Below are 26,296 nucleotides of genomic sequence, written 5' to 3'. Positions count from 1 at the left end.
CAGTGCAGTTACTCCTGGCTGGCACATAAGTTTGATGGGTGTGACTCCGTTCATCTGACTCCCCATCCCCAGAGTACAGAGTGTCTGCATCTAGCAAGAAAGAATGAGGAGAAAGTGGCCAGCTCCTAAAGGCTTTGGCCCAGAGGAGACACACCTCACTTCCACCCAGATTCCATTGTTGAGAAACAGTCCATGGGCCCACCTAGATGCAAGGGGTGCTGGGAAATGTATTCCCTGGCTGGACCACTGATTACCAGTGATAACAATATTATGGAAGGAAAAAACATGAATCGTGGTGGAGAGGGAGATTTCTCAGCCTTAGTAGGGAAAGCTCTACTTTTGTGTTCAGACCACACAAAAAGAGCAACTCCCACTTTCTGATTACACTGGGAAAGCAAACAAATGTTGCAGATAATATCTTCTGCTTTTTTTTTCCCGGTGGGACCATTATTAGCCAAAAGGAAGGTGCTCTCCAGGCATATAAGTCTCTGCTCCAGGGATGGTAACTGACAGAGCGCTCGTAAAGGCTGCTCCAGGCTCTGAACGAAGCACATGCCTTTAAACCCAACTTATGTTTGCTTCAAAAGTAGACCGTACCAGAGGCCACTTTGTGGAATTTGTGAAGTTTGACTGCAGGATGTCCAGTCTCTTCTTGGTACTCAGTTTCAGATGCCCAAGGCCTGCTGACTTTTTAACCCCGTCCCGTGTCAGACAAGCTGCTCCAAGGCAAGGTCCTTATCCATTTCACATTTGCATACCGGAAGGAGTGGAGTTAGTGCCTGAAAGACAGGGGTAGGTGCCCAAAGCATTTGTAGAATAAAAAGAGAAAGAGACAGAGAGAAATTATGATCATTGTTTACTTTAATAATTCATTTGCTCTAAGTCTTTTACATGCATTTGACGTCTCTTCTTTCTCCTTGTGGAATGAAGGCTCTCTCCTTCCTCAGACAGACTTCAGGCAACAGGAAGCAGGTGGGAGTCTTCTGGTGCAAGGGAGTCTCCTCACCCCTGGATTATCCTTTATCCAAATCCTGCCCTGGAGTTAATTCTGTTTTCAACACTTTCCCTTTGAGGGAGGGAGAGCAAGAGCCCTTCCTCCTCATGTTCCTTCCTCACCTTCATGCTTAGCAAGATGATTAAGCTGCTCTGATCCACAAAATGGGGAACCTCAGACCCAGCCAAAATAGTCCTCCAAACAATCTGTTGCAAGGAGATACCACTATTATGAAAACTAATAATAACGGTAATAACATTTACTCTGTACTGGGTGTATGTGTATGAGACAGGTTTCTATTGCAATCATACCTCAGAACAAACACCAAACGTCTCAGGAGATTATATCAACATTTACTTTTCTCCTTCGTGGGTCTGCAGGGTGACTGGAGTACAGCTGGTCTTGGGTGAGCTCACCTGGGCTTGGGTGACTAGGTTGGATTCCAGGCTGGAGGTTGGGTTCCTGTCAACCCCAGAGGTCTCTTTATTCTGGGACCAGGAGCCACAAGACATCTGCTTCTCCCAGTGCTGGCAGATGGCAGTATCAAAGGGACCAAGACAAACCACACAAGCATATTTAGAGCCTCTATTCCATTGACATCCCATTGACCAAGCAAGTCACATGGCCAAATCCAAAGTCAATGAGGTGTGGCACTGCAATGACTGAGGGCTGACAACAGACGAACTGGGGGCAGTGAGCCTATCCACCACAGGAGAGAGCACTGACCAGAAAAGTAACATGAGCCAAACACAGAAAACCAGAAATAGACACACGTGCACAAGCACACAGAGCATACATAATCCCACTAACACAGGAAACACAATTGAAATACTTTTCTCCTGGTCTCCTACCATCCACCCAGGTGCTCAAGCCAAAACTTAAAAGTCATCCTTGCTTCTATCCTCCTCTCACCCCAGCATCTAACCCATCAGCAAGTCCTAGCTCCAAAGAAATTCCGAATCTATTACATTCTGCAACTTCATGGTTACCACCATGGTCCAAAGCTGCATCATCATCTCAGGCATAGCCAGCTGCAATTGTTTCCTAATTGGTCTCTTTCCTCCACACTTGCTCCTGCCCCAGGGACCCACCACAGGATAGACACAACATGCACCCACAACACGGCAGACACAGCATGCACCCACCACAGGACAGACACAGCATGTACCCACCACAGGACAGACACAACATGTACGCACCACACAACAGATACAGTGAACTTTACCATGTCAGACTCCTACCTATACCCTCCACTTTCTTGTAGTTCAAATAACATCCAAATTCCTTACCATACTCTAGAGCAGTGCTTCTCTAACTGTTAGGGGGATATCAGTCATCTGGGTAGGCAGCTTATTAAAATGAAGACTGACTCACTGAGTCTGAGATGGGGCCCGAGATTTGACGTTTCTAGTGATCTTGGTCATTTTGGTTCATGGACCCTAGTGGAACACCCTATCTGATCTGCCCCCCGCTTCCTCCTCTTCAGCCACATCCCCTCATAGACCTTCTCTCTATCCCTCTCCCACAGAGATCTCTTCCTGCTCCAAGGACTCTGCTTCCTCTGCCTGGATGCTCCCCTCTCAGCTCTGCACCTGGCTTAACCCTTCTTGTCCTTCATGTTCAACTCAACCATCATCTCCTCAAGCAGACTATTCCTGACCACCCAAGCACCCAGCCCCATTCTGCTTGGGAGTTTCCCAGCCTCAGCACTATTGACAGTGGGGAGCTGTCCTGCACATTGTAGGATGTTTAGTAGCATCCCTGGACTGTCCCCTCTAGATGCCAGTAGCATAACCTCCCCTCCCCATTTGTAATAATCAAAACTGTCTCCAGATGTTGTCAAATGTTCCCTGGAGGGTCATTCATCCCCGATCCCCAGCTGATAACCACTGCTCTTTCTCATCAGCATTCTATTTCCTTCCTACCTCTGGTTTATCACTCTCTGTCATTATCTTGTTTACTTGTTTATTGTCATTCTAGAGTGTGAACTTATGTATGTCCTGGTCACCTCTGTCCTGGGCACTTTGAACAATACCTGACGCATAGTAGGTGTTTGGCAAACATTTGTGGAATGGATCAATGAATACATGTACTTGTCTTCCAAATGAATTCTTAATGTTTTGTGGACTGCTTTTTTATACTTAGCAATGTTCTAGCAAGATTTTCATGTCGTTTTATTTTTAGTATATTTTAAAACTTTTTATTATGAACACTTTTAAACATATGCAGAAGTAGAGAAAATAGTACGAGTCCCTCACGTGTCCATCCCCAGCTTCAGCAACTTTAACATTTTGCCAGATGGAAAGTGTTTTATCTCTCCACCCTCACTTTTCTCCCCACACACCATACTATTTCATCCATAAAGATAACTCTACAATAGATAAGGGTGCTTTTATATAAGCACAATGCCTTTATTATGCCTAGTAAAAATTAACAATCTTGTAGTTTCTTTGAGTAATCTAAACCTAGTCATACACAAATTTCCCCAATTATTTAAAAAATGTATTTTGCAATTGACTTATTCAAATCAGGGTCCAAAAAAGGTCAGATCATTGCCATTTAGTGCGTGTCATAGTCTGTGGTGTGTGGGGAATGGGGATAACTAGTTTTATTAACTGCTGATTACCAACTTATTCTTTCACAGGCACTGTGCCAGTGTTTTATAGGCATTATCACACATAATTTTGAAAACAACACTTTTCAACCGTAAATGATGAACTCATTCTGCAGATGAGACACCTGAGGCTCAGAAAGCTGAGCAACCTGCCCCAGGTCATTCAAGAGAGGAACATATTGCTGAGATTTAAAGCCAGATGTCTCATCCTATAGTTTCTTCTCCTGACCTTTGTGCTCTTCTGAATCTGCATGATAAGAGAGAAAACAGTGGATAATTATTCAGGTTATAGATATTATAAAACAAATAAACCAGGAAGGGAAACATTTTGACTTTATGAAAGTAATGCAGAAATGTGTTATGCCATCTGCTGACTGTTTGTGAGCATGATGTAATGTAACAGTTGTATTTCCACTAGTAAACTCTATGCTTTTTTTTTTACTTTTTCTTTTTTTACTTTTTTTTCCTAGGGACCCACAGTAAGAAATACATTTTATATGATAACTCAGGACACACATTCAAATTTGTATATACTGTATGCTCTTATAGTTCTATTCTGTTCTATTTGATTATTTTAAATGTCAGTCACTACTAAATATATTGATTTCACAATCTGTTAATGGATCAGGACCAGGTTGAAAAGCCCTGTTCTGTGATTATCGTCTTATGCCATAAACATTATGTCCCAAGTCCTGCTGGGCTCTGCTTTTGTTGCCCAAAGGACAGTTTTGAGACTCAAAACTTTACTTTCAAATTACAGTTTTTGACATTGGTTTTAAAAAATAATTTTTAAAGTTAAAAATGCGCTTGTTTCTCTTCATATTAATGCTGTAAGAACCCTTTCATTTGAACATGAGGCAGAGCAGAGAGTTTTCTGATGCAGAAGGATAAACACATGGGTTAACATTTCTTAGTGTTTTCTTGCCCACCCCTCCCCCCTCATATATATAAAATACTGCAAACCACACATCTATGTCAAATTATTGTACAGGTGAATATTAGATTCCCAGAGATGCACAAAGTGCCACAAACTGGGTGACGTAAACAACAGAAATTTATCATCTCACAGTTCTGGAGTCTGAAAGTCTGGGATCAATGTGTCAGCAGGGCTGGTTCCTTCTGAGAGTGAGAAGTAAGAATCTGCTCCAGGCCTCTTCCCCAGCTTCTGGTGGTTGGCCTGCAGTCTTTGGTGTATTTTGGCCTATACAAATGTCACTCCGATATCTGCCTTTCTCTCTGATAAACATGTCTTTCTACATTATCCCATGGAGAAAGAAGCTGGGTCAGTTCTCTATTTCCTGCTAAATGCAGTTAGATCTCAGAAATTCCAATTCAGTCATCTGTTAGAAGGAGCTCTCCTCATTTAATTCAACTGTGATCCCATCTTCTCTGGGAAGTCTCATCTCTGAGTTCTTTTATTTAATGTTGATGTCACCACACAAAAATGGGGTTCTCCTACCTGATGTACATAAATGAGCCAATTAATTATGGCATCAGTTTTTGTGGGAGAAATCAGTTTTATTCTGTGAGATCAATCTGCAGGAAGACAGGGGATGTGTGCCCTCAGATCTGTCTCTCTGATTCAGGATTTGGGGCAAAATTTAAGAGGTTAGGGAGAACAGGCTGGCAGTTGGAAAAACTGGTGGCACAGGTTTTGATTGGTGGGCTTCAAGCATTTATGGCAAGGTTCTAAACATTTATGATGAGGTTTTCTTCTGCACATGCTCTGACTACATGACTTTGCAAACTTTCTGAAAGGCAATTCTTAATCACTCTGAGGATAAGATGGGGTCAGTTAAACTGGTCATGGAGGGTCCATGGTTACATTGTAACTACCCATAAGGGAAGGAAGAGATTTCAAGACCAAGGTTAAAGAGGGGTGGTAGGAGTGGGAAAATGGGGTTGAGCCTCAGAAGACCTAATCTCCTGCACTCCAACCATCACTAACTGATTCCATACTATTGGCTGTCAGATTGTTTTACTGGCTTAAATAATAAGGAATATTTTTCTCAGTTAACAAGAAATTCTGAGGTGGGACATGGGTAGGGTATAGTGAGGTGGGACTCTACAGCTATCGTCCCTCCCTTTAGAGATCTTTTCTGTGCTAGAGAAGTGGGAAAACACTACATTTCTTAAATTCCATGCAGCTATGATTTGGGAGAGATTTAGTTTTGTCAAGTCAGATGCACTCACATGGGATTTGGAGGATGGAAATGAGGCAGGGGCTGCATTTCTGCAGTTTCCAGTGTTGTTTTAAGTCAAGTACCTGAGGGTTACTGTAACTATTCAGTAAGATTACTTTTCGATCTAGTTCCCAACAGAGACATAGAGGACAAGAAGTTAATCTTGTCAATTTTCTGTTTTCTTGTTTAACCTGAGGAGTGACTCAAGGGTCACCAGGATTTATGAACTTGTTTTACAGAAGAAAGAGAATGCCTTCAAGGAAGTTGTAATCACCAGATAACCAGCCCCCAGCTGCCATTGACACCCAGAAGTCAGATTGCCCAAGGGCTGATCCGGAGTGAAAGAAAGACAGATTACCACTTTGTTTCTCTGACACTCCTCCTGCCACCCGCCTTAGCTCTATAAAACCCCGTGCTTTCATCTCTTGTTAAGGCAGATTTGAGAGAACCTATCCTCCCACCTTCTCATTTTGGCCAATTGGAATAAACCTTTCTCCATCTCCAAGCACCAATGCCTCAGTGATTGGCTTACTGCTCATCTGGCACACGGACATGAGATTAAGAGGTTTGGCGTCAGTTTGGTTTTCCTGTGTAGTGTTAGCAGAGTCTTCAGTGACCCATTATTGATTTTGCAAGAATTAAGAGATAAACCAGAAGGCATCTGCTTTCTGGGGTGGATGGTAGCAGGTGTTGCTCAGTTTTGGAGCTGGCAGCAAGCAGGGCTTCGTGATGGTGGTGGTTTTCTTGGCTGTGGCAGTGGCATTGTAGTCCTGATTATAGAAGAGCCAACAGCTCACTTGGTGGTTCAATTCTGCAGCATAACTTTGGGAGTCAGTTCTAAATGGTTAGTATAGAGAGTACCTTGTAATGAATCCTTTCCTGCTTAAGCAAGCTGAATTGCCTTCTATTCTCTTAAACAGAACACTGATCAACACAGGGCACAACTCCAGGGCATGTCACCAAGGATACAGGTTTTTTCCATCTTTAGGCGTTGCAGTTTAGCAAGTCAGATTAGCTCTCTTTGTGGTCACAAGGTCTCTGCAATTGCCGCTATGAACATAGCCAGGCTTAGTAACATCCAAAAGAATTTTTATGTTTGTTTTAATTGTTTTGTTAAGAATTAAGTATCCTCTGAGTCTAGAAAAGTGCCTGTCACATATTAGGCCAATAATATATATTTGTTGTATGAATGAGTGGGTCACTGGAACCACAAAATGGCCTGTTTACTTTTCTGCAAAGAGGATATTATAGCCTACATTCCCCTCAAAATGGAAAGAATGTTTCTTCTAAAGTAAAACATGCACACACATACACATACATAACACAAGTTGAGCTTAATATTCTAATACTTTGGTTTCTAACAATGCAACTCAAACTCAGTTAAGGAGAAAAACAAAGAATGTATTATATTATTATAAGGATACACTGTTGAATTGTGGAACTCAAGAGCAGAGCTCCAGCTGGGCCTCCAGCCTGGGCTGGGAACCCCACAAAGGCAGACAGGCAGGCAGGTGAGCTGGCCTGCAGTTGTTGCTGAGGGCTACCAGGCACTCACGTCACCACTAGGCACTCATGTCTGTGGGTTGCATGGTCTGGGGCCTTGGGCAGCAGTGCTCTTGGGACAATCAGATCCTACTGTCTGCCCAGACCTGTGCTGCCCCCATGACGTTGTGGAGATTGTTCAATACCAAGAGAGGAGCAGCTATCTTGTCTCCAAGAAAACACTTTCTTCTACCCCAGGGCTCCAGAAACTTTTCTGTAAAGGTCTGGATAGTGTATATTTTTGGCTTTGCAGGCCACGTGGTCTCTGTCATAACTACTTTTGTGGCACAGCCATAGATGAATGGACATGGCCATGTGCCAATAAAACATTAGTGATGGGAGCTGAATCACAAAAATAAGTAAACCCCCCACCCCCCACCCCCAGCTTAGCAGAGGGACTGTGCTTTCTGACCAATGACATCTCCAGGCCCACTTTACTTCTCCCTCCTCCTGGGTAAAAATTACTGAGACATACAGTCACTGAATTGCCTGCTTCCTGACAACACCAGTTCAGAACTGACGCCTGATTTCCTTAGACCCTCCTGAGAATCAGAAGCTTCTCCCAGCTCCCTCTTAGCCAGATGACCCCAGGTTCCTCCAGGGGGCGTTCTCCCTGCCGCAGCAAGTTAAATAAACCTGACTCTGTTTGACCACAGGTGTGTCCCTAGAGGTCTTTGGTCAGTGGACTTCAGCCGTCTTAGTAACCTCACTTTACAGCAGAGAAAATTAAAGTTTAAGATGAAGAGTCCTCAGGGAGTCTGTCCTCTGAAGTAGGATTTCATACAAGAGACCACCTTACCTGCCTACAAGGAGCAGATGGTCTGGGCTGAATTTGAAAGACATTGTCTGAGAGAACAAAATGAACTGGCTGCCAGGATAGGAACTCAAGTCGAAAATCCTAGAAAGAATTGGTCCAAAGTGCAAGCTCTAATGAGAAGATTCATTTACAGATTTATTCAAATAAGTTTTTTGTAGATGTAATACTTTGATCATAGCTGAGAAGGTTATTGTGTCTTTCAGATTGCTTGTTATCAGATTCATTCCCCACCCTTCACTTACTCTGCTCTGTGTCACAAGGAATTACATTTCCCAGGCTCCCTTCCCCTCTGACTTCTTGTTTAGGCAATGGCAGGACTGACAAACCAGGATATTCTCCTCCCTCTCTGCTTCCTGCAGCATTTTCTGCCGCAGCTGCGTCCATTCTCTGATTTAAGATCTTCCCTCTGGCATCCCAGCTCCTGCTGCTCATCCCTGGGGCATCCACTGTCACTGTTCCAGCTCCGGCTCTGGGCTCTCTTGCCACCTCGTCCCACTCTCTCTCCATGTTTAGGAGCGATAACACCTTCTTGCTTCTGCTCATCTCTGGGTTACTCTCCTGTGAGTCTCTATCCTGGCAGCCAGGAAGCTTCCCCTTCTCCAGGGGACCCCATCTTTCCCTCCCTCAGGATCCCTTCCTCCACTTACCACCCCACCCACACTCCAGAGCTGTAGAGCTTCCTCTTCCTTTCCTACCTTCTAGACTTTGCTTCTGCATTTTCTTTTCTCCTCTGATGCTCAAATGATGATATTCTGCTTGTCCCTCTTCCCTCTAACCCACTCATGGGCACAGTCACAGAGAACAAACTGTGGGAAAAGCAGAGAAAATAATGTTCTTATCTACCTGTTACTCACAGTGTGCAGGGCTGCTGGACCTGGGACTCTGTCCACTCTGTGACCACAAAGTCTCAAGATTTCCAGTGAAAGGTTTAGACCCCAGGATTGTCCGGCTGTGGGTCAGCCAGCCAATGGTATCTCTGAGCCTACTTAATGGACAGAATAAACAGAAATCTTAAAGATTCAAAATTGCACATTGAATAGCCTTTTGAGGTGACATGGCCTTTTTATTTTCTTTTTCTGTTTTCGGGAACAAGATACTTTTCACCTTTTTTGCAAAACCTTGAGATTCCCTGAGGTTTTTGGTGTTGCTGATAACCAGGAGGAAAAGTCTCCTGTGTGGAAGTGTGTCTGTAGGAGAGGATGGGGTTGGGGAGGTGATGAGGTAAAAGTAAACAACCCTCTTTCCAAAGCCAGAGGAATCTTATTCAAGTTGTTCTGCTTGTGGGGGTCAGTGGACAGTTGAGGGGGAACATAGGGAAAGGTTAGAGGGGTAGAGAATGAAGCAAAACAGCAGCTGCAGTAGTAGACTGTAGACCTTGCCATTCATTCGAAAACCATTGAGAGAGAGATGCTGAGGATACTGAGAAGAAAAAAGGCTTTCTCTCGAGCAGGTGGCATTCTAGTGGGGCAGGAATGTGGCTGCAAACAAAGACTTTCCAGTTGGGCTTCATCCTCTCCAGTAGATGGACATGTTGAGTCCAGTACCCACTACACCCACACAATGCTCCCCTCCTATGCCCCACAGACCCCAATCAGGACACTGCATAGATTTCTTCTAAAATAATCTTCCTGAGACATATTTATTCATGTTTCCTTCAAGAGCCTAAAAGCTTCCCCTGGAGGCTTCTAATTCCTTTCTGATTCAACTCAAAACTGTGCCATTAACACACTAGCAATGGTTCCACAGTTTTCTCCCAAGACTGGGTTTCTCTTAGGAAGGGACAGAAGAGGGGGCTGTGAGAGTCTAAGAGCTTGGTCTGCATACAGCCTCTATCTGAGGAAAATAAGACCCAGGAGTTCTGGGGAAGTTTGTGCCAGAAGCATCCAGTGAAGCCAGGCATTAACCCCTGTGGTAGCTGTCCTGAGCCAGAGGGAAAAACATGTGTTCTGAGCATGAGGAGGATCCATTGCCCAAGTGGCAGCTCAGCAGGAAACCAGCTCCAACCAGGGTGTGACACCTCAGATTGTGACAAGCTGACACAATCATTCTCTATCTTGAGAGGAGTGAACCTAGAAGGTGTGTTCTTTCCTTTGAGTTACCTCCAGCTATGGATTTCTACAAGCCATTGGCACCCAGAGAAGATATTCCTGCTTTGTCCTGTTCAAATTCAAAATTACTGACTCATGGAATCAGTGAGGATAGGAAAATGATTATGTTAAGTTGCTAATTTTCAAGGCTACAACAACAGTAACCAGTACATTTACCTTGTCACAAGAGAACAGATTTCACCAAACACACAGCACGAACAAAACTGGGCCCCCAGAGGCATTAGAACCAAAGATGGGAAAGTTGCCTAAACTCTCTCCATCTTGAACTGTTCTCTCTGCACTCCTCCTTCAGTCTAATCTCTCTGTAGATCACCTTCCTTTTGCTTCTCTTGACCACACTGTGGATGGAAAATGCCTTTCCACAGCTCCCATGAATACCTGCAACTAACCAGGTATAACTTGTTGAATATCACTGAGCCATTCAATCAAAATGTGCAAGATATTTTCTCTGGTCTAGTCTGGGTCAGATATCCACCCTAGATCCAGTCCATATCAGGAGGCAGTGGGGCCACATTATATGGACATTATATGTATTGGAAGACAGGATGTCACCAGTGCTAAATGGATGGGTTTGGAAGGAGAAGAGACAAGTCTTAACAGGCATTCACTATATTCTCAGAGGCAAAGCCTTATAAACAAATGCTGTTGATACCCAATCCCATAGCCCATTGCTCCACTTCAGGTAGACAATTTCATGCAAAGTCACAATTTCCCAGGCGCCTGCCTTTCTTCCTCTCCACCTGAGAGCTTTCTCTAACACCAATGATGCTTTCTTCTTGCATATACACAGCTCAACCTGGACGTGCAGGGGAGGTAACACCCCAGGGGCCACCTTCAACTGATGGGGCATAGGAGTTTTGGATAAATGGTCTGGCTCTCCACCCCTATTAGGTGGATTCTGGGGAGTAGCCCACAATTTCACATGGTTTCTCAGTGTCCTTGGTAGACTGAGCCCAGTTGCCTGCATGATAATGAAATAATTAACGTATCCCCTATGCCATTTTTCACCTATTTGGCGTCTCCTTTTATTTACTTTTAAACTTGGGTTTCCTGGGATCACTTTGACAATACACTATCTGAACCCAAGTCCTTGACTCAGAGTCAACTTTTGGGGAACCCAAGCTAAGAGATGGGATGAGGTACAAATTTCATCACACATTGCATCCAACAGTGAGAATTATCTTTTCTGGAGAAGTACACTCTGACATGTACACCTCAGTCTAGTAGGTGAATAAAGGGCTACAAAGAAAATTTCCAAAAATTCCCAGGAATCTCCAATCATGGAGGCCCTTAGCCTACACAGGGACCTACCAGAATGGAGACTTCCTCCTGCTTAGCCAGAGTAAGTGAGGCTGTGAGTATTATAAGTGTAGTAGGATAGATAGTCCACACTATCATCTCTGCAACCTGTGAATAGGATTCATTACAAGGCAAAAGGAACCTTATGGACAGAATTAAGTCTTTGGACCTTAAAGTCGGGAGATGATCCTGGAATGTTAGGAAAATTATCCTGGATTATCTGGGTGGACTCAGTCTAATCACATGAATTCTTAAAAGTGGAGGAAGGCACAAGAATCAAAGAGATTCAGTGGAAGAAAGCCCAGGAGAGATTCAAAGATTGAGAGGAACTCAATCTGCCATTGCTGCTTTGAAGATTGAGAAAGACCATCACAAGCCAAGGAAGGTGGCAGCATCTAGAAGCTGGGAATAGCCCTCAGCTGACAGCCAGCAAGGAATGGCAACCTCAGTCCTACAACTGCAAGAAACTGAATGCTGCCAACAATCTAAACAGATTCTCTCCTAGGGCCTCCAGAAAGGAACACAGCCTGCAGACACCTTGATTGTAGCCCAGTGAGAGCCATGTTGGACTTCTGACCTACAGAAATGTGAGATAATAAATTTATGTTTTTTAAGTCCTGAAATTTGTGACAATTCATTATGGCAGCAAAAGAAAACTAATACAATAAGAATTTTGTGAAAATATTGTAATGAGGTAAACTGTGCAACTGTGGTGAATAAACTGTGGGGGCTTAAAATAAAGAAAAAGTTCAGTTGAAGAGTGAAGGTTATCAACAAATTTATTTAAGAAATGTAACTTGACACCTGCCTTTAACAAATGTAACTCTACCATCTGCTGGTAGAGGGGATACATTGGTGAAAAATAATAGCAATGATAATGAAGAGTAGCCTTTACCCAGAATCTATCAGTTGAAAGGAACATCCGTTAACATCAAAGAATGATCAGGGGTGGAAATATCCCTTTCCTGGAGACAAATTCTACAGTGTGATATAAATACCACTAAAGTTCATCTAGCTTCCTTCCTCCCACATTCTTATTCCACAGACAATCTTTAGGTGTTAAGTTAGGCTTCCTAGAGACCTTCAAAATAGGAGAATTGGTTCTGGCTTTATGATCAAGCATCACATTGACAGAGTGGGTGCACATGTGCCCATTATTAGTTAAGAGTTTGGGCTCTATTCTTTCACATCCTGTGTGATACAGTCCCTGTGAATTCTGTCTCTAGACCACGTCACCCTGCAGCTCAATCCAACAAAGTGCTGGACCTGTGGCTCTGACAATCAACCTTGAAGTTACCAAGTGGTGTGTGGCCTCCATAGTCACCTACAGGGATCCTCACCCTGAAGCGCCCTGGAAAGGGAACGTCAGGGCTGCTCCTGATCTCTTCCCCACAGGGGCAATGGGGCTGGAAAAGAACAGGTTAAGGGTTGGGGGTGGGACAGGGACAGAATCTTTCCCAGCAGCACAATTTTCTGTAGGTATTGTACAAGTATTGTACCTGGCCCTGCCTCAGTTTCCACAATCTGGAAGTGGGACTACCCCAAGGGTTGTTGTGATGATTAAATGAGTGACAATCACTTAAAGCATTTGGCACAGGAACCAGTACATTTTAAGTTATTTATAAATGTTAGTTATTGTTGTTGAAGCCCAGCTGTCATTCCCTGGTGTGTCTCCTTTGTAAAATTAATTCACTTTTCTGCATCCTTCTTCCCTTATCTATAGAAAGGAGACAAGAAAGTGGTACCAAATTCAACTGTCATACGGAATAATAAAATTAATATTAGTGAAGTGCTTCACACAATGCGTGCATTTAGAAAGTATTTTATGGTTGTGATGTGTTGCTGTTAAGGAGGAGGCCTTCAGCTTCAGGCTGGGTAGTGGAAAACAAGGATATTACTTGAGTTTCAGGGTCCCCATTCCCATCAGCAGAGCCCAGGGTCACTGGGGTCTCCAGGGAAAGGTCACACACTAGGCCAGGAACAAAGCAATTCTACACTCAGGTCAGCACTCGGCAAATGGTCAGGGGAGTTGTCTCCAATGTCCAAACACTAAAAACAGGGAATAGAGGCCCAGAGAAGGAGGTGTGTGGGAAGGTGTAGATATGAGATCCGTCCTTGGCATTGTAGAATGAGACCTCACCAGTCTCATAGTCCAGGAAAACCCCCACTCTTTGAGGAGGGTTGTCAATTTTCAGCTTGGTCCGGGGATCAGTGAGAGCCACATAGTCATTCCCAGAAGACAGTCTGATAGTCCAGAATCCATTCCTTGGTGCTATAAAAACATCATATTTCCTCTCCACATTCTCCCTACACACCCCAACAAACCACTGTTTCCTGTCTCCCACCTCCACCTCCCAGAAATGTCTCCCTGACATGAAGCTCTCGCAGCCTAGCACACAGTAATGCTGCCTATAAAATCTCTTAGGGTCATATGGCAGGATCTGTTGTGTCTTTGCCCACTGCAGGCTCCTCTGGTCTTCAGAAACACGGAGGTTGGGGTTTGCTGTGTCCAGATCCAGAATCACATCCGCTGTAGAAAGTTTGGAATGGGTCGTGGGGTCAGCCACTGTTCCCAGACCTCAGAACCACAGCCTTCAAACCGATATCTGGCTGAGGAGATCTGAGTCCAGAGCCTGGTGTCCCCAGCTTGCCTTGAATGTGACCCTCTCAGCAATACTAAAAGAAAGGCCCAGGAGTCTTCTGTTCAGTGGAATAGAGTGCTGAGGGTCAAGGTCTGCCTAACCCAACGTCTCAAGCTGGCTCCTTCCCCCTATCTTTTTCCCTTGTCCCTCTGCAAAATGACTCTGTGCACCTGTGCTTTATATTCACCTAGATTTACATTTCAATCCTTGCTCTACCACCACTGAGCTGAATGACTTTCCCTTTTCTGCAGTCTCTTTTTCCATAGATGCAAGCTATATAGTATCTTTGAGCCTCAACTTCCTTATCTGAAAATGGGGATAAAAATAATAATCTCCAAGACAGAAAAAAAACATGTTTTATATGTAGCCCAAGGCAGGGCATGGAGGAAGTGTCTGATATTACAATAGTTGTCATGACTTTTCTGTGCTGGAGGCCATGCTGGGGACTTTCTGTGGCCCCAGATCCTCTCTCCACCTTTCTCTATCCTCTTCTGGGTCCCATGAATCTATCCTCTATGGACAGTATCACTGGGGTCCCTTATCTCTAGTTACCTGTTGGGTTTGGCCAATGGGAGGTACTAGCTGAAGACTGGAAGGAGAAAGAAAAGAGAGGCACAGCATTTATTTCCCCCACTTCCTCCCTGCCAATGTCAGATGGTGATGCTCTCTCAAAGGCATGGCTCCTCTCAGGCAGCCTGTCCTTGAGCTACGGCTTCCTCTGGGCTCCAGTAACTGCTCCCCTTCTCTATTCCTTCAAGCCTAGGGGTGTTGACAGCTCCCCACTATTGTAAGCCCTGGGGCACTTCACACTACCTTGTTGGTTTCCCTTAACCCCACTCCTGCCTTTGTAAACAGTTCCTTTTCTACACCTTCTTCAATCACCCAGTTGGAACATGCCATCAATTTCTTGTTGATTTTTTGACAAATACATGTTCATTACCTCATTTAGTCTTTACCTCAACCTTCACATAATAGGAATTATGGTTACCATATAAAAATGAGGAGACTGAAGTTCAGAAACATTAAGTAACTTTGGGACAAACAGCAGCAGGAGGTGGCATAAGAAGCTTGGGAAAAGCAAAGATCTTTGTGTGTTGCCTTCTCTCTTTGGTCATTCCACGTCCTCACTCTCCCTGCAGTGTTAATTCACTCTGCCTCTCCTTCCCTCAGTCCACCCTTTATGCCTCTTCCTTCCCGTGAAGATCTGTGGAACCCAGGAGAGCAATCCTCCCCTTGTTCTCTGGGCTCTCAGCAGGAAGGCCCTGGAGATTGGGCACACCTTTGAAACCAGGACCTCAAGTCACCCACCCAGAACTCTCCCAGTCATAGGGACTTTTCTTCCCAGAATCTGAAGAGTTGGAGAAGAAAAAAGGAAATTATAGTCCCTCAGGTTGTTGTCCTAGGGAACACACAGGGGTTCACTCACCAGGTTGGAAGAGGGCCATCTTCCATTCTGAAAGGCAGGAGACACAGATAAGGAAAGGCATTTATTTCTGTTCTTTCCTCACTCATTCTCCTCACTAAGCCTTTTATCCCTCCCTTTCTTTGATCTCTCCCAATGTCCAGCTTCCTTCATCTATAGCTCTGCCAAATCAGGCACACAACGTCTCAAAAATGGTGGACTTCCTTCCCTTCATCATTCTGGGGATGCAGGCAACATGGCCAGGTTTTGCTAGGTTGTGGACACGTGTGCCAGCTAGGTTAGTGGTGGCTGAAAATGCCCAGAACCTGTACCTGAAAGGTCTTCTCTGAGGCTACATAAAATCAGGGGTGGTATCCCTCACAGAAAATGAGCCTCTGGGCTAGATCTGATTGTTCCTACTGGGAAAGGCAGGGGGTCACACAGTAGAGAAAGGCTTAGATGCTTAGTACACATGTGCCAGGAAACTCAGAGAACATCAGAGTCACTCACCAGCATAGGCCTGAGACTTCCCTCCATCTACAATGGAAGAAACATACACATGTCACTTGAAATATGTCATTTCTGAATCATGTCCTTTCTCTTCTTTTGCACCCAACTAACCTTCCTTTTTGACCCTCATGCCCACCCCTCCTACCTTCTCCTTCTGCCTGTTCAATTCTCTCCTCCACTCTCCTCCTTAATAACAAGTCTGAGAAGATCAATTGCACACTGATGATACCACAGGCACCATGTAAGTACTTTCCCAGCTGAGACCTGCAGATCTATCTTGTATGTATCTACACTCCCATACTGGGCATCAGTGTCAGTGTATCGCTGTGTGTATATGTGTCTGTGTCTGTGTACTAGAATCTGTCTCAAGTTGTATAATGTCCTACCTACTTCTGAAAAGAATTGGTCAAGTTAATGAGGAAATTTCAGATACTATTTTTTTTAAAGCCATTCTAATAAATCATTGTCAACTGAGCCATTATGGCCACTCCTTTCTTTAAGAGACCCTTTTCTCTTTTCTTCTTCTCTGATTTTCTCATTATTTTAAATCTTACATTCTCTGTTTTCTTCTCAGCAGCCTACGGGCTAAGTAAAGCAACTAGTGAGTTTCCCAGTATAGGGAAGTCACTTCATCTAGGGAGTTCCATCCTTCTCATCCTCCTTTCCTTTCAAGTGCACCCCTGGATATTCCCTGGTGCCTTGCTGTCTGAGGAGTCTGTGGGCCCCTTCTAGAGAGAGATTGAAGGCCCCTTTTCTCCATTAAAAAACACAACTTCCTCCTGCTTCCCACCAATCAGCCATCCTTATTTCTTTCCCTTGGTAAATGTATCCTGGACTCTTCTCAGCCCTGGGCAGAGTTAGAGGTGAGGAAAGGGACTGGGAAATATCCCAGAACAGCCTTAGACACGAATTCATAGAACATGTCAGAGTCACTCACGAGCCATGTACTGGATCTTTCTCCACTCTGCAATGGAAGAAACATGAAGAGTCAATACGTTGCTTAAAGTAGTAATAGGGAAACGTATATGGGTCCCTGGGAAAATAGGAACTTACTGAGTTCATGCTGCAGCTCCACTGAAAAATAAGCAGGAAAAAAAATTACTGATCCAGGGATGGAGCTTGGAGGATCTCTGGAAAATAAACTTTACAAATGACCCAGGGCAGGGGTGAGTGTACAGGGTGGGGAGGGAGTGAAGTTCTCAGGGGCACCCTCCCATAAACCAGTGCCTTGGTTTGCTTCCTTGGTCTGATACCTCTTGCCCTTCCTTCCAAATCCTTTTCCACTTGCTCTCTCTCTTTCTCCTTCTTCTGTCGCCACAAGAAGAAACCCATCCCTGCATGAATCAGCAACAAGACAGGCAGTGTCCCCGAGAAGGCTGCGATCCAGGGCCAGGTCCTCCAGAAGGGGTCTGCAATGGAATGGAGATTAAGTCTCTCGCCCCCAGGGTGGGGATCTAGGAGTTGATCTCATGATATTAAATGATCTCTCTCCTCCTGAAGTCCCAGGGAACTTCAGACAAGAATTTAGAAAACTCTTACCATGACATAATACTATTAGTTGTCTTGAACTGTCTGCTTCTCACATCTGAATATGAGTTACCTGGGCATCAGAATCATATGTTTTTCCTAATTTAATTTTTCAATAGGCTACATTCACATGGTTCAAATATCAAAAAAATAAATGAAAAGTCATCCAAGTCTCCCATCCGCTCACTCCTCCCTCCTCCCATTTATTAGCCTCTCATTAGTCAGCTTAATATGGTGGTTAAGAATAGGAACTTTGGAGCTGGAGGGCCTGCATTCAAATTCTGGCTCCTCCACTTGACTAGCAGTGTGGTCTTGGACTAAGTACTTACCTGCTCTGTTCCTGGTGACCCAATGTGTAACATGGGGTAATAACAGTACTTCACTCATAAGGTTAAAGAATTCAATTAATGCTTATAAAGTGCTTGACACATAGTACTATGTAAGTGTGTATTAAATTTTAATAATATAAAGATACTCTTATTTTTTCTCTTTTACAGCAAAGATAGTATTTTATAAAATCTTCTCTGCATCTGGCTTTTTCTCTTCATCTTGGAGATCCTGCCATATTAGTACAGAGAGAACGTCTGTGTTTTCTTTCCCAGCTGTGCAATATCACATTACATAAAAGTTCCTCATTGATGGACATTTGAATAATTTTTAACTTCTTGCTATTATGATTAATGCTATAAGAAATAACATTTTATGTGGGTTATTTCATACCAGTGCAAGTATATCTGTCAGATAGATTCCCAGAAGTGGGATTTTGTGTCAGTAAATAAGTAGTTTGGAGAAATACTGCTATATGGACCCCAAAGAAGTTGTACCAATTTATACAAAAAATATACCAAATCGCGAAAACAAATGTCTAAGAGTGACTATATCCCCAAATTCCTACCATGAGGATGTGTGATCTGCCACCCAGGTGTTGTTGGTTGCCAATATCACAAGTAGAAAATATTTTGATACACATTCCTCTATTGAGTGAGATTGGATACTGCCTCGTGTGTTATTTCCTTTTCTGTGAACTTTGCTCATTTTCCTACTGGGTTGCTTTATATATTAAGGAGAGAGCTCTTTCTCTAAAATATGAGTCGTATGTATTTTTTTCTCATTTTGTCATTTATCTTTGCTTAGGTGTCTGATCTTTACCATCTTCCCCCAATTCTCATTGCCTGCACAGTTTCTGGCACACAGGAAAAAGTCAGTAAGTATCTGTGACATAAGCAGCTTTATGGGGAAATGAAACAACCCAGGAGTAAGAAGAAGGCTCAAGACCCTGCTCTGTGCCTTATATTCACTGCAAAAACCAAAGTCAGCCATAGAGAATCACACATCCTCCTTTCGACAGCCACAGCTCAATACAGCGTACCTGAGGCTCAGCAGGGCACTGACCTACAATGGAAATCCTGGCTGTCTTTTGCTACCTGAGGAGGAGATTTCTGATGATACAGGATACCCCTTCCCCAGAGCTGGCTTTCAAGATCACAGAAGCTGCGACTGAGTACCAGCCAGCTCTCTCTGCATCCAAAGGTGCTGCCACAGCTGGCATGTCCTCTCCCTTGACATCACTCCACTGTGTTTGGGCCTGGGGATACCAGCTGGTGGACATGCACTCCAGATGGATCCCTCCATCCTTATAAACCTTTATTTAATGTGAAAATCAGAACCCAGAGCTATGGAAGGATAAATGAGCCTACTCTGTTAGTGAGGGTCTCAAATGAATTGGTGGCACACTCATATTAGAAAATTCAAGGAGGATTTTATGAAAAGATAATTCAAGGGGTGTTTACAAAAGTGTGGTCATGGTGAGGGGAAAACTACATGGAATAGAGTAATACCCCAGGGCCAAGAACAGTGGAGCTGTTACCCTCTACCCCTATACCCAAAACAGTGATGGAGAGGAAGCCCTTATGAACACCTAAAAGGAGACAATCATGTAAAGGGCTTTCTTGAGAGGAGGCTTGATCTTCTGGATGGGAATGCAGCCAGCAAGAGGTGGTCGTGCAGGGAGAAACCCAGGAAGATGAGTACCTAGACCTCCCCCTCTTCTCTGCCTCCTTCCATCTTCTGCTATGGCTCCCCATTGACCAAACTCATCCAGAAACCACAGCACAAAAGAGTGTCCTGAGAAACAGAAATGCAATCCTTGACATCTGGACATTAGCCTGGCGTCACGTTCTCCTGTTTAACATAAGCAGTTTCATGGGACATCAACATCAGACAAGGGCACTTTTTGTCAGAATGGTGGGTCAAGACAAAAACAAGACCACTCAACAATCGTGTTTAAAATTAGAGAAAAACATGAACACTGTCCAAACCACAATCATGACCAAACATTTCCCTCTCTTGACTATGAGTGACTGCTGCTCCTTGACCAATTATAGCTTTAGCCTCACTCTAGTCTTCTTCCTAGATAAGACTTATTAAGACACCCACCCACAGAATCACACCCCCCAACTTCCTGGCAGTATACAATCCAGAGCAAAGCCCCACTTCCATAAGCCCTCCCCCAACTCTCCTCACACAAGCCCAAATTCTATACCAATCTTCTGTAACACCATCTTACTAAGACGCCCCACAGTCTCAACATATCATGCATTCTCCCTCCATGCAACAAATATTAAAGACAACTAGGTCAAATCCAGGTGTGTTCCTGGGGGTCTTTTTTTGGAGAAGATTGGCAGCACAGATGCCATCCCACAGGTCAGCCTCCCAGGACCAACAGCAGCATAGGGGGCCAGGAAAGCTAACTGCAACACAGCTGAACCCAATCAACTGTGTGCCATCATGGAAGAGATATTTTCTTATCCTTCCTCTCCCCAACTTTCTACTTGCCTGCTTAGACCCTGCTGGCCAGCATGAGGAAATTCTTTACTTGATATTATACAGCACAGGAGGGATTCTTCCTGGAAGAAAACCTGTGTCTTTCCCAAGGGCCTCAGAGAAACAAAGAGGGATGGCAGTGGAGGCGGTTCCTAGTGATGAGCCAGGAGTGCTCAGAGGTGGATTTGGAGCATGATCTCTGCCACTGCCCACAGGTTACAGGAAGGAACAAGATAGAACAAAATCTAAAGGCTCACCTGCAACTTTCAGCTCCACCAGGGCTCCTTCAAGGAAGTTGCCATCTTGGAAATAACACTGGTAGTTTCCACTGTCAGAGGCTCTGACGTTGCAAATTCGGAGAGTAGCCTTCCCTTCAGTGATGCCATCTCTTAAAATCGAAGTTCTCCCTCGATACTCTGCCATCTGTTGTTGTTCTACTTCCACCCCATATACGTACATGTATACTACCTGACTAAGGCTGGATCTCACCCACCTCAGCTCCATGGCCTCCACATTCATCTCTGGGGACAGATGACAGGGCAGATCAGCATATTCACCCACTAGGGCCAGGATGGGACCAGGGGGTCCAATCACAGCAAACTGAGCTGGTTGGTAAAAGGAGAAGCTCCATCAGAAGGATTTCAGGCCATGAGAGTAAAGGGGGAGGATCTCAGGCAGCAAGGGTGAAGTACAAAAAACCTAAAGAGGAACAAGATCCTAACAGACGTACAATTTGGCTTAATGGCATGTGCACCTTAAGGTTGGAATGGGACTTCCGGGTATGAGAAGTTGTCAGAGTTTCTGACTGGGCACTAATAGGTAACTGCCTGCTCTAGATATATCAAAGCAGAATGGTCCCTACCTGAGCAAGGAGTAAGCAGCTGGACCAAGACGAGGCAGGCAAGGAGGTCGAGCAGAGGGAAGGCTAGGGAACTTGCCATTTTCATCTGTGCTGCAAAGAGATGGCAGAAAGAGTCAGACAGAAATTATAAACTGAGAGAAGATGGAAAATTCTACATCAAACCTCCCCCTCCCCAGGGACATCTCATGGTGAAACACACAGTCACTAGTGTGGTGACTCACGATCCTCCTCTGCCAAAACGTTTGTTTGGGAGCCTCTTAACATTTGAGCTCCAACATGGAAAGCTGCTGAAAAAAACATGCAATGCTAAATGTGCATACATTTAACATATACATATTATGTATGTAGTGTTAAATGTACATACATTAACCCTAATCCAACAGGAAATCCTTGGCTCTACTGTCCAACTATGTTCAATATATTCCCATTTTCCCACACTTCGCCTGCTACAGTCAGGTCCAAGCCTCCACCATCTCACTCTGATTAATGCAGGACCCTCCTTTCTGGGTCCCCTGATTTCACCTGTGTCCCCTACAATCTATGCTCTACACAACAGCCAGAATGTTCCTTGAGTCACATCATGTCACTCCTCTGCTCAACACCTTACAGTGGCTCCCATTTCGCTCAGAGGAGATGCTGAAGTTCTCACAATGACCAACACGGCCCTGCAAGACCTGTGCCTTTCACATACTCTCCCCTGTTCTCCTCGTCTGCTCCAGGCACACTGCCCTTCTTGCTTGTTCTTGAACAGGCCAGAACAGAGGACACCAGCCCTGACTCTTCCCTGTACCTGGAATCCTGATCCCTGGACATCCACAAGGCTCACTCCCTCACCTCCTTCAAGTCTTTCCTCTAAAGTCTGTTCCTCCATGAGACCTTCTCCAACCACAGGACTATGGCAAACTGCTCCAATCCCCCTAAGCCTGCTCTCTTTTCCCCACTGAATTTTCACCATCTAACATATCCTATGTTTACTGTCTGTCTCCACCTGCTCGAACGCAAACTCCACAAACAAAGATGTTGGTCTATATTGTTTACTGATGTATAACAATCTTATGGAATCCTCAGTAAATATTTGTTGGATGAGTGAATGGATGAGGGGTAACATATTAACTGATCAGTACTCACTAGTATTTTAAATCAGTTTAGAAGATCGGATTAAGTGGCTGTCATCCAACAAGAAGGGAGGTGAAGAATTGTGAAGACAAGCCTCTGCTTCCATAATGATGTGCTGTTTTGTTCTGGCTTAGAGAGCAGAGCCGGGCCTCCTACACTCTCACTGGCACTCGCCCATATTAATGCATTTATTCCTACTTTTCAGTGAAGTGGTATCAAGGATTAAGCATGTCCTGAATACACATGTAAGAGTGTTACAACTCAGTGAGCATCAGTGCATTTTCTTTAGAATTGTTCTTTTGAGGAAAAATGCCCCTGGGAAAGAAATCATTCATTTCTTGAGTTCCCTTTCGATAGGTATTCACCAGTGCTCCTTGGCCAATGGCCTCTGGGCTCACCAGCAATGGATACGTTCCCTGGCCCTAGACTTATCACTGCTAAAGAAGTGCCTTTTCAATGCAGAGATGTAAGAGCTGGCATGTGCAAAGTAGGGGCAAATATGTCAAGCTGGGGGCACACAGTAGCCCAACAAAGATGATGACTCTACAAACAGCTGAGGTTCTCTCAGCTCAGAGGCAAGACCCCTGCAACTCCCACTTCCTGACCAGAGCTCCCAACTGTATCTGGGCTCGGAAAAGCACCTCCACCATCTTTTAGGCTTGGTCTGTAGCATCACTGTGAACCTTTGTAATAAGGGAAGTGTGGGGACCTGGCCAGCTGGCAAGGCTTGATTTTAGCTGGAGTTCTAGCTTGGCTTCCATCCTAACCACCCCAGAGTTGGCTGCATCCCTAGATAGTGGAAACTTGAAACCAGGCCTGGGTAGATTACTCAGAGACAGAATTAAGATCTCATGACCTAGCCCCTCCCTTCTCCCTTGCTCCTCTTTCATCATGTACCCTCTTCTTCCCTGAAGATGTCAGATGGAATGGAGTGCTGACAAATGACTTGAGGGTGTGCCCATCTCAGGAACAACACTCCAGGCTCCTCTAAACCCCAACCCACCACCATCACCAAGTTCAAACCATGCCCCCATCACTCTGGGTAAGATCCAGGCAGACAAACTGATGGAAGCTCTGGAGTCAGTCAGAGACTGAACCCATCACTTCTGAATCTCAAGGTTAGTGAATGGGAGAGCTAGGAATAAGACCAGGTCTCACTCATCTTTTCATTACTTCAACAAATATTTACTGAGCACACACTGTGGGCCAGGCCCACTGCTATCTTAGGTATAGGAACCAAAAGCATGTGGGAACTAGGTAATTATTCACAAGGTGTGTGATCTCAGTCATGTGCCAAAACAGAACTCCAGTCACTTATGAAACAATGTGAAAAAAGACTTTAGAATGTACAGAATTGGCCCAGCAATTCCACTTTCAGACGTCTGGGCCAGCAAAGCATTTGCAGGTTCCAGAGAGAAGAATGTGTAAGGATGACAGAGCAGCATTATTTTTAAAAGTAGAAAAGGGATCAACAACCAACCCAGCCACCCATAGGAGACTGGTTAGGTAAATAATGGCTCATCCCTATGAAGAAATTCAATGTAGCAGGTAAGACTAAGTTATCATCACTAACTCAGATAATAAACACGTATTAACTGAACAAAAAGCACATTGCAGATCAGTACTAATGATTCTATTAAAAAACAAAAGCAAACCTATCAATTGGTATACACATGTTTATGTCATTGCCTTATAAAAGGTCTAAAAGCACACATGCTACACTAAGAATTTGGGACTGAGTGAAAGATACTTTTGTCCTTTGTGCCCTATACTTTGAAAATTATTTGAATGTTTTAAGTTTGAAAAGTTTTCATGTATAACTTAACAATTAATTATTACAAGTAATTATAGTGACTGCAACGTATCAGTTGTTCAGAAACTACCAACTCCTCCAAAACAAACCAGCATGAGGCCCCCAGTCACAGTACCTGCAAGTAGGGGACCTGCTGGGGGACAAGGGAGCAGAAGTCTGTGCAGCTGGCACTCCTTCAGACCCTTGTCTGAAACCTGGACACAACCTCAGACAAAACATTGTCTTTCACCACATCCTCTGCCTTTCAAAACTGTTGTCTAAGCTGCTAGAGAGAGGACAGTATTATTATCACCATAATAGGTAACAACTTCTCTACTGTCCTCACAGTGCAGAATATGTCTTGATTTATTTTTAGGATATTTATTGTTTTTTGTTCCTGATTATAGACAATTTTAAAATGGAGAAAAAAATATACAAGAATAAAATTTATGTAATCTATTATGGTAATCATGTACTTCTTTTGGGGAATGTAACTATTTGTGGAAGTATTTTGGCAATTTATATACACCAAATGCCTGCAACAAGTTTGGTCTTTGATCTAGAGATACCACCTTTAGGAATTACTCTTAAAGAAAAATAATCAGATGTTAACACAAAGATTTATGTTTATGGCTGTTCATCATAGTAAAATCTACAATAGCAAAATATAGATACAATTAAAATGTTCAAATTGGATCCAATTTTGTTACAATTATAAATAAAACTCTTTATTACACATGATTCCTAATGACTGTTTGGAAATTCCCTTATGACAGGACAATGTGCTCTTTATCCATCCTCCAACTGTTTTATATTTATATGTATGTTATATATGGAGGCGGGTTCAGAGTTTTCTATATTACAAATGACTCTGTAATGAACATTTTTACAAATAAATCTTTAAAGCCCATCTCTTTTTAGTGTCTCTTGGAATACATTCCCAGATGACCAGGAGAGATTATAAGAGTCCTTTGCTCCTTTCTGACCACAGAAAGTTCCTAAGAATACTCAGTTGGCTAGTTTCTTCATTCAGGTTTTCTCCCTCCCACCAAATTTACCAATGCAGGTCCTTACCTTTTGCACTGCCTCCCGCACCCACCCCCATCCCCTCACCACACACACAAGCACCAAACCCCTTTCTCTGGGTGAGGACTTCCCTGCACCTTCTCTCAGCTTTTTATCCTCTCTCCTTCCAGGGCCTGCAGCCCTGGCTTTTACCAGTTTCTCCCACTTACCCCTTGGCACTCCCATCTGAAAATCACAGCCCAGAGAATGAAGGTAAGCAATAATTCTTCCATATAGTTAACAGTATGCTGTGAAAGAAAGGGGAAAGAAAGAAATTCTGCTCACTGTGAGAAACAGTAACAGAGTCCCTCTCTGGAGGAATTAGTTTTTTGATTGGCTCAGATGGGTGTTTCTTATCATTTGCTGGACAGAAACCTGTGGGGAAGATTAGAATGAAAACTGAAACTGTACTGGATTGCACAAAATGAAGAAAAATTCTATCCCTAATTCCTACACTGCTTGTGTCTTTCTGTGTATACCTTTGTGAATCATTCATTTGCATCTTTGTGTATAATCAGTATTTCATCGTATACACCTGTTTTATGTCTTTTATATCCCAATAGACTTCTCAGGAGAACTAAGAAGAAAAATTACAGGGATTTAACGTGTGAAGAGAGAAAGATGTGCATTAATTAAAATGTTTCTCAGAGCTGGCCCAGTGGGCCAGTGGTTAAGTTCACACGTTCTGCTTTGGCGGCCCGGGGGTCGCAGGTTTGGATCCCAGGTGCAGACCTACACACCGCTGGTCAAGCCATGCTGTGGCAGGCATCCAACATATGAAGTAGAGGAAGATGGGCATCGATGTTAGTTCAAGGTCAGTCTTCCTCAGCAAAAAGAGGAGGATTGGCGGCAGATATTAGCTCAGAGCTAATCTTCCTCAAAAAAAAAAAAAAACAACGTTTCTGTGGCCATTGGCTAACATCTGTGTGCATGTAAGTGGGCATATGGAGAAGGACATCTTTTACAACAGAGCCAAATGGAATTATGAATGGAAAGAAAA

At 43.9% G+C, this 26,296-nt stretch overlaps 1 protein-coding gene across 5 annotated transcripts; it reads right to left on the bottom strand.

Annotated features, from left to right (window-relative positions):
* Positions 1-12,318: 12,318 nt before the first annotated feature.
* Positions 12,319-25,620, bottom strand: LOC103562012 (butyrophilin subfamily 3 member A3-like). Of its 5 annotated transcripts, none has more exons than XM_070585194.1 (9): positions 25,467-25,620; positions 21,324-21,408; positions 20,719-21,066; positions 17,365-17,520; positions 17,165-17,185; positions 17,049-17,075; positions 16,112-16,138; positions 15,626-15,652; positions 12,319-14,087 (listed from the first exon to the last, which is right to left on the bottom strand). In XM_070585194.1, the coding sequence occupies exons 1-9, from the start codon at positions 25,527-25,529 to the stop codon at positions 13,555-13,557; spliced, it is 1,287 nt and encodes a 428-aa protein (XP_070441295.1). In that variant the 5' UTR covers positions 25,530-25,620; the 3' UTR covers positions 12,319-13,554. The 5 variants fall into 5 exon arrangements, with proteins under 5 accessions (XP_070441295.1, XP_070441298.1, XP_070441297.1 ...); XM_070585197.1 differs by having other exon boundaries at positions 17,165-17,241; positions 20,955-21,066; XM_070585196.1 differs by having other exon boundaries at positions 21,324-21,413; positions 25,467-25,612.
* Positions 25,621-26,296: the final 676 nt, after the last annotated feature.

This window comes from Equus przewalskii, chromosome 19 (genome assembly GCF_037783145.1).
Source record: "Equus przewalskii isolate Varuska chromosome 19, EquPr2, whole genome shotgun sequence".
Classification (NCBI taxonomy): domain Eukaryota; kingdom Metazoa; phylum Chordata; class Mammalia; order Perissodactyla; family Equidae; genus Equus; species Equus przewalskii.
The sequence above is the reverse complement of the archived record's forward strand: the minus strand, read 5'-3'. Positions and strand labels throughout refer to the sequence as shown.

Bases quoted from the DNA above. Each gene is read 5' to 3' on its own strand.
- LOC103562012 (XM_070585193.1), bottom strand. From the start codon at position 24,471: ATGTTTTGTCTGAGGTTGTGTCCAGGTTTCAGACAAGGGTCTGAAGGA. The intron at 17,521-20,718 runs GTGAGCCTTTAG...ATTCCATTGCAG, and splicing joins GGTGGAGCTGAAAGTTGCAG to ACCCCTTCTGGAGGACCTGG. The intron at 17,076-17,164 runs GTAAGTTCCTAT...CTTCCATTGCAG, and splicing joins GGAGCTGCAGCATGAACTCA to AGTGGAGAAAGATCCAGTAC.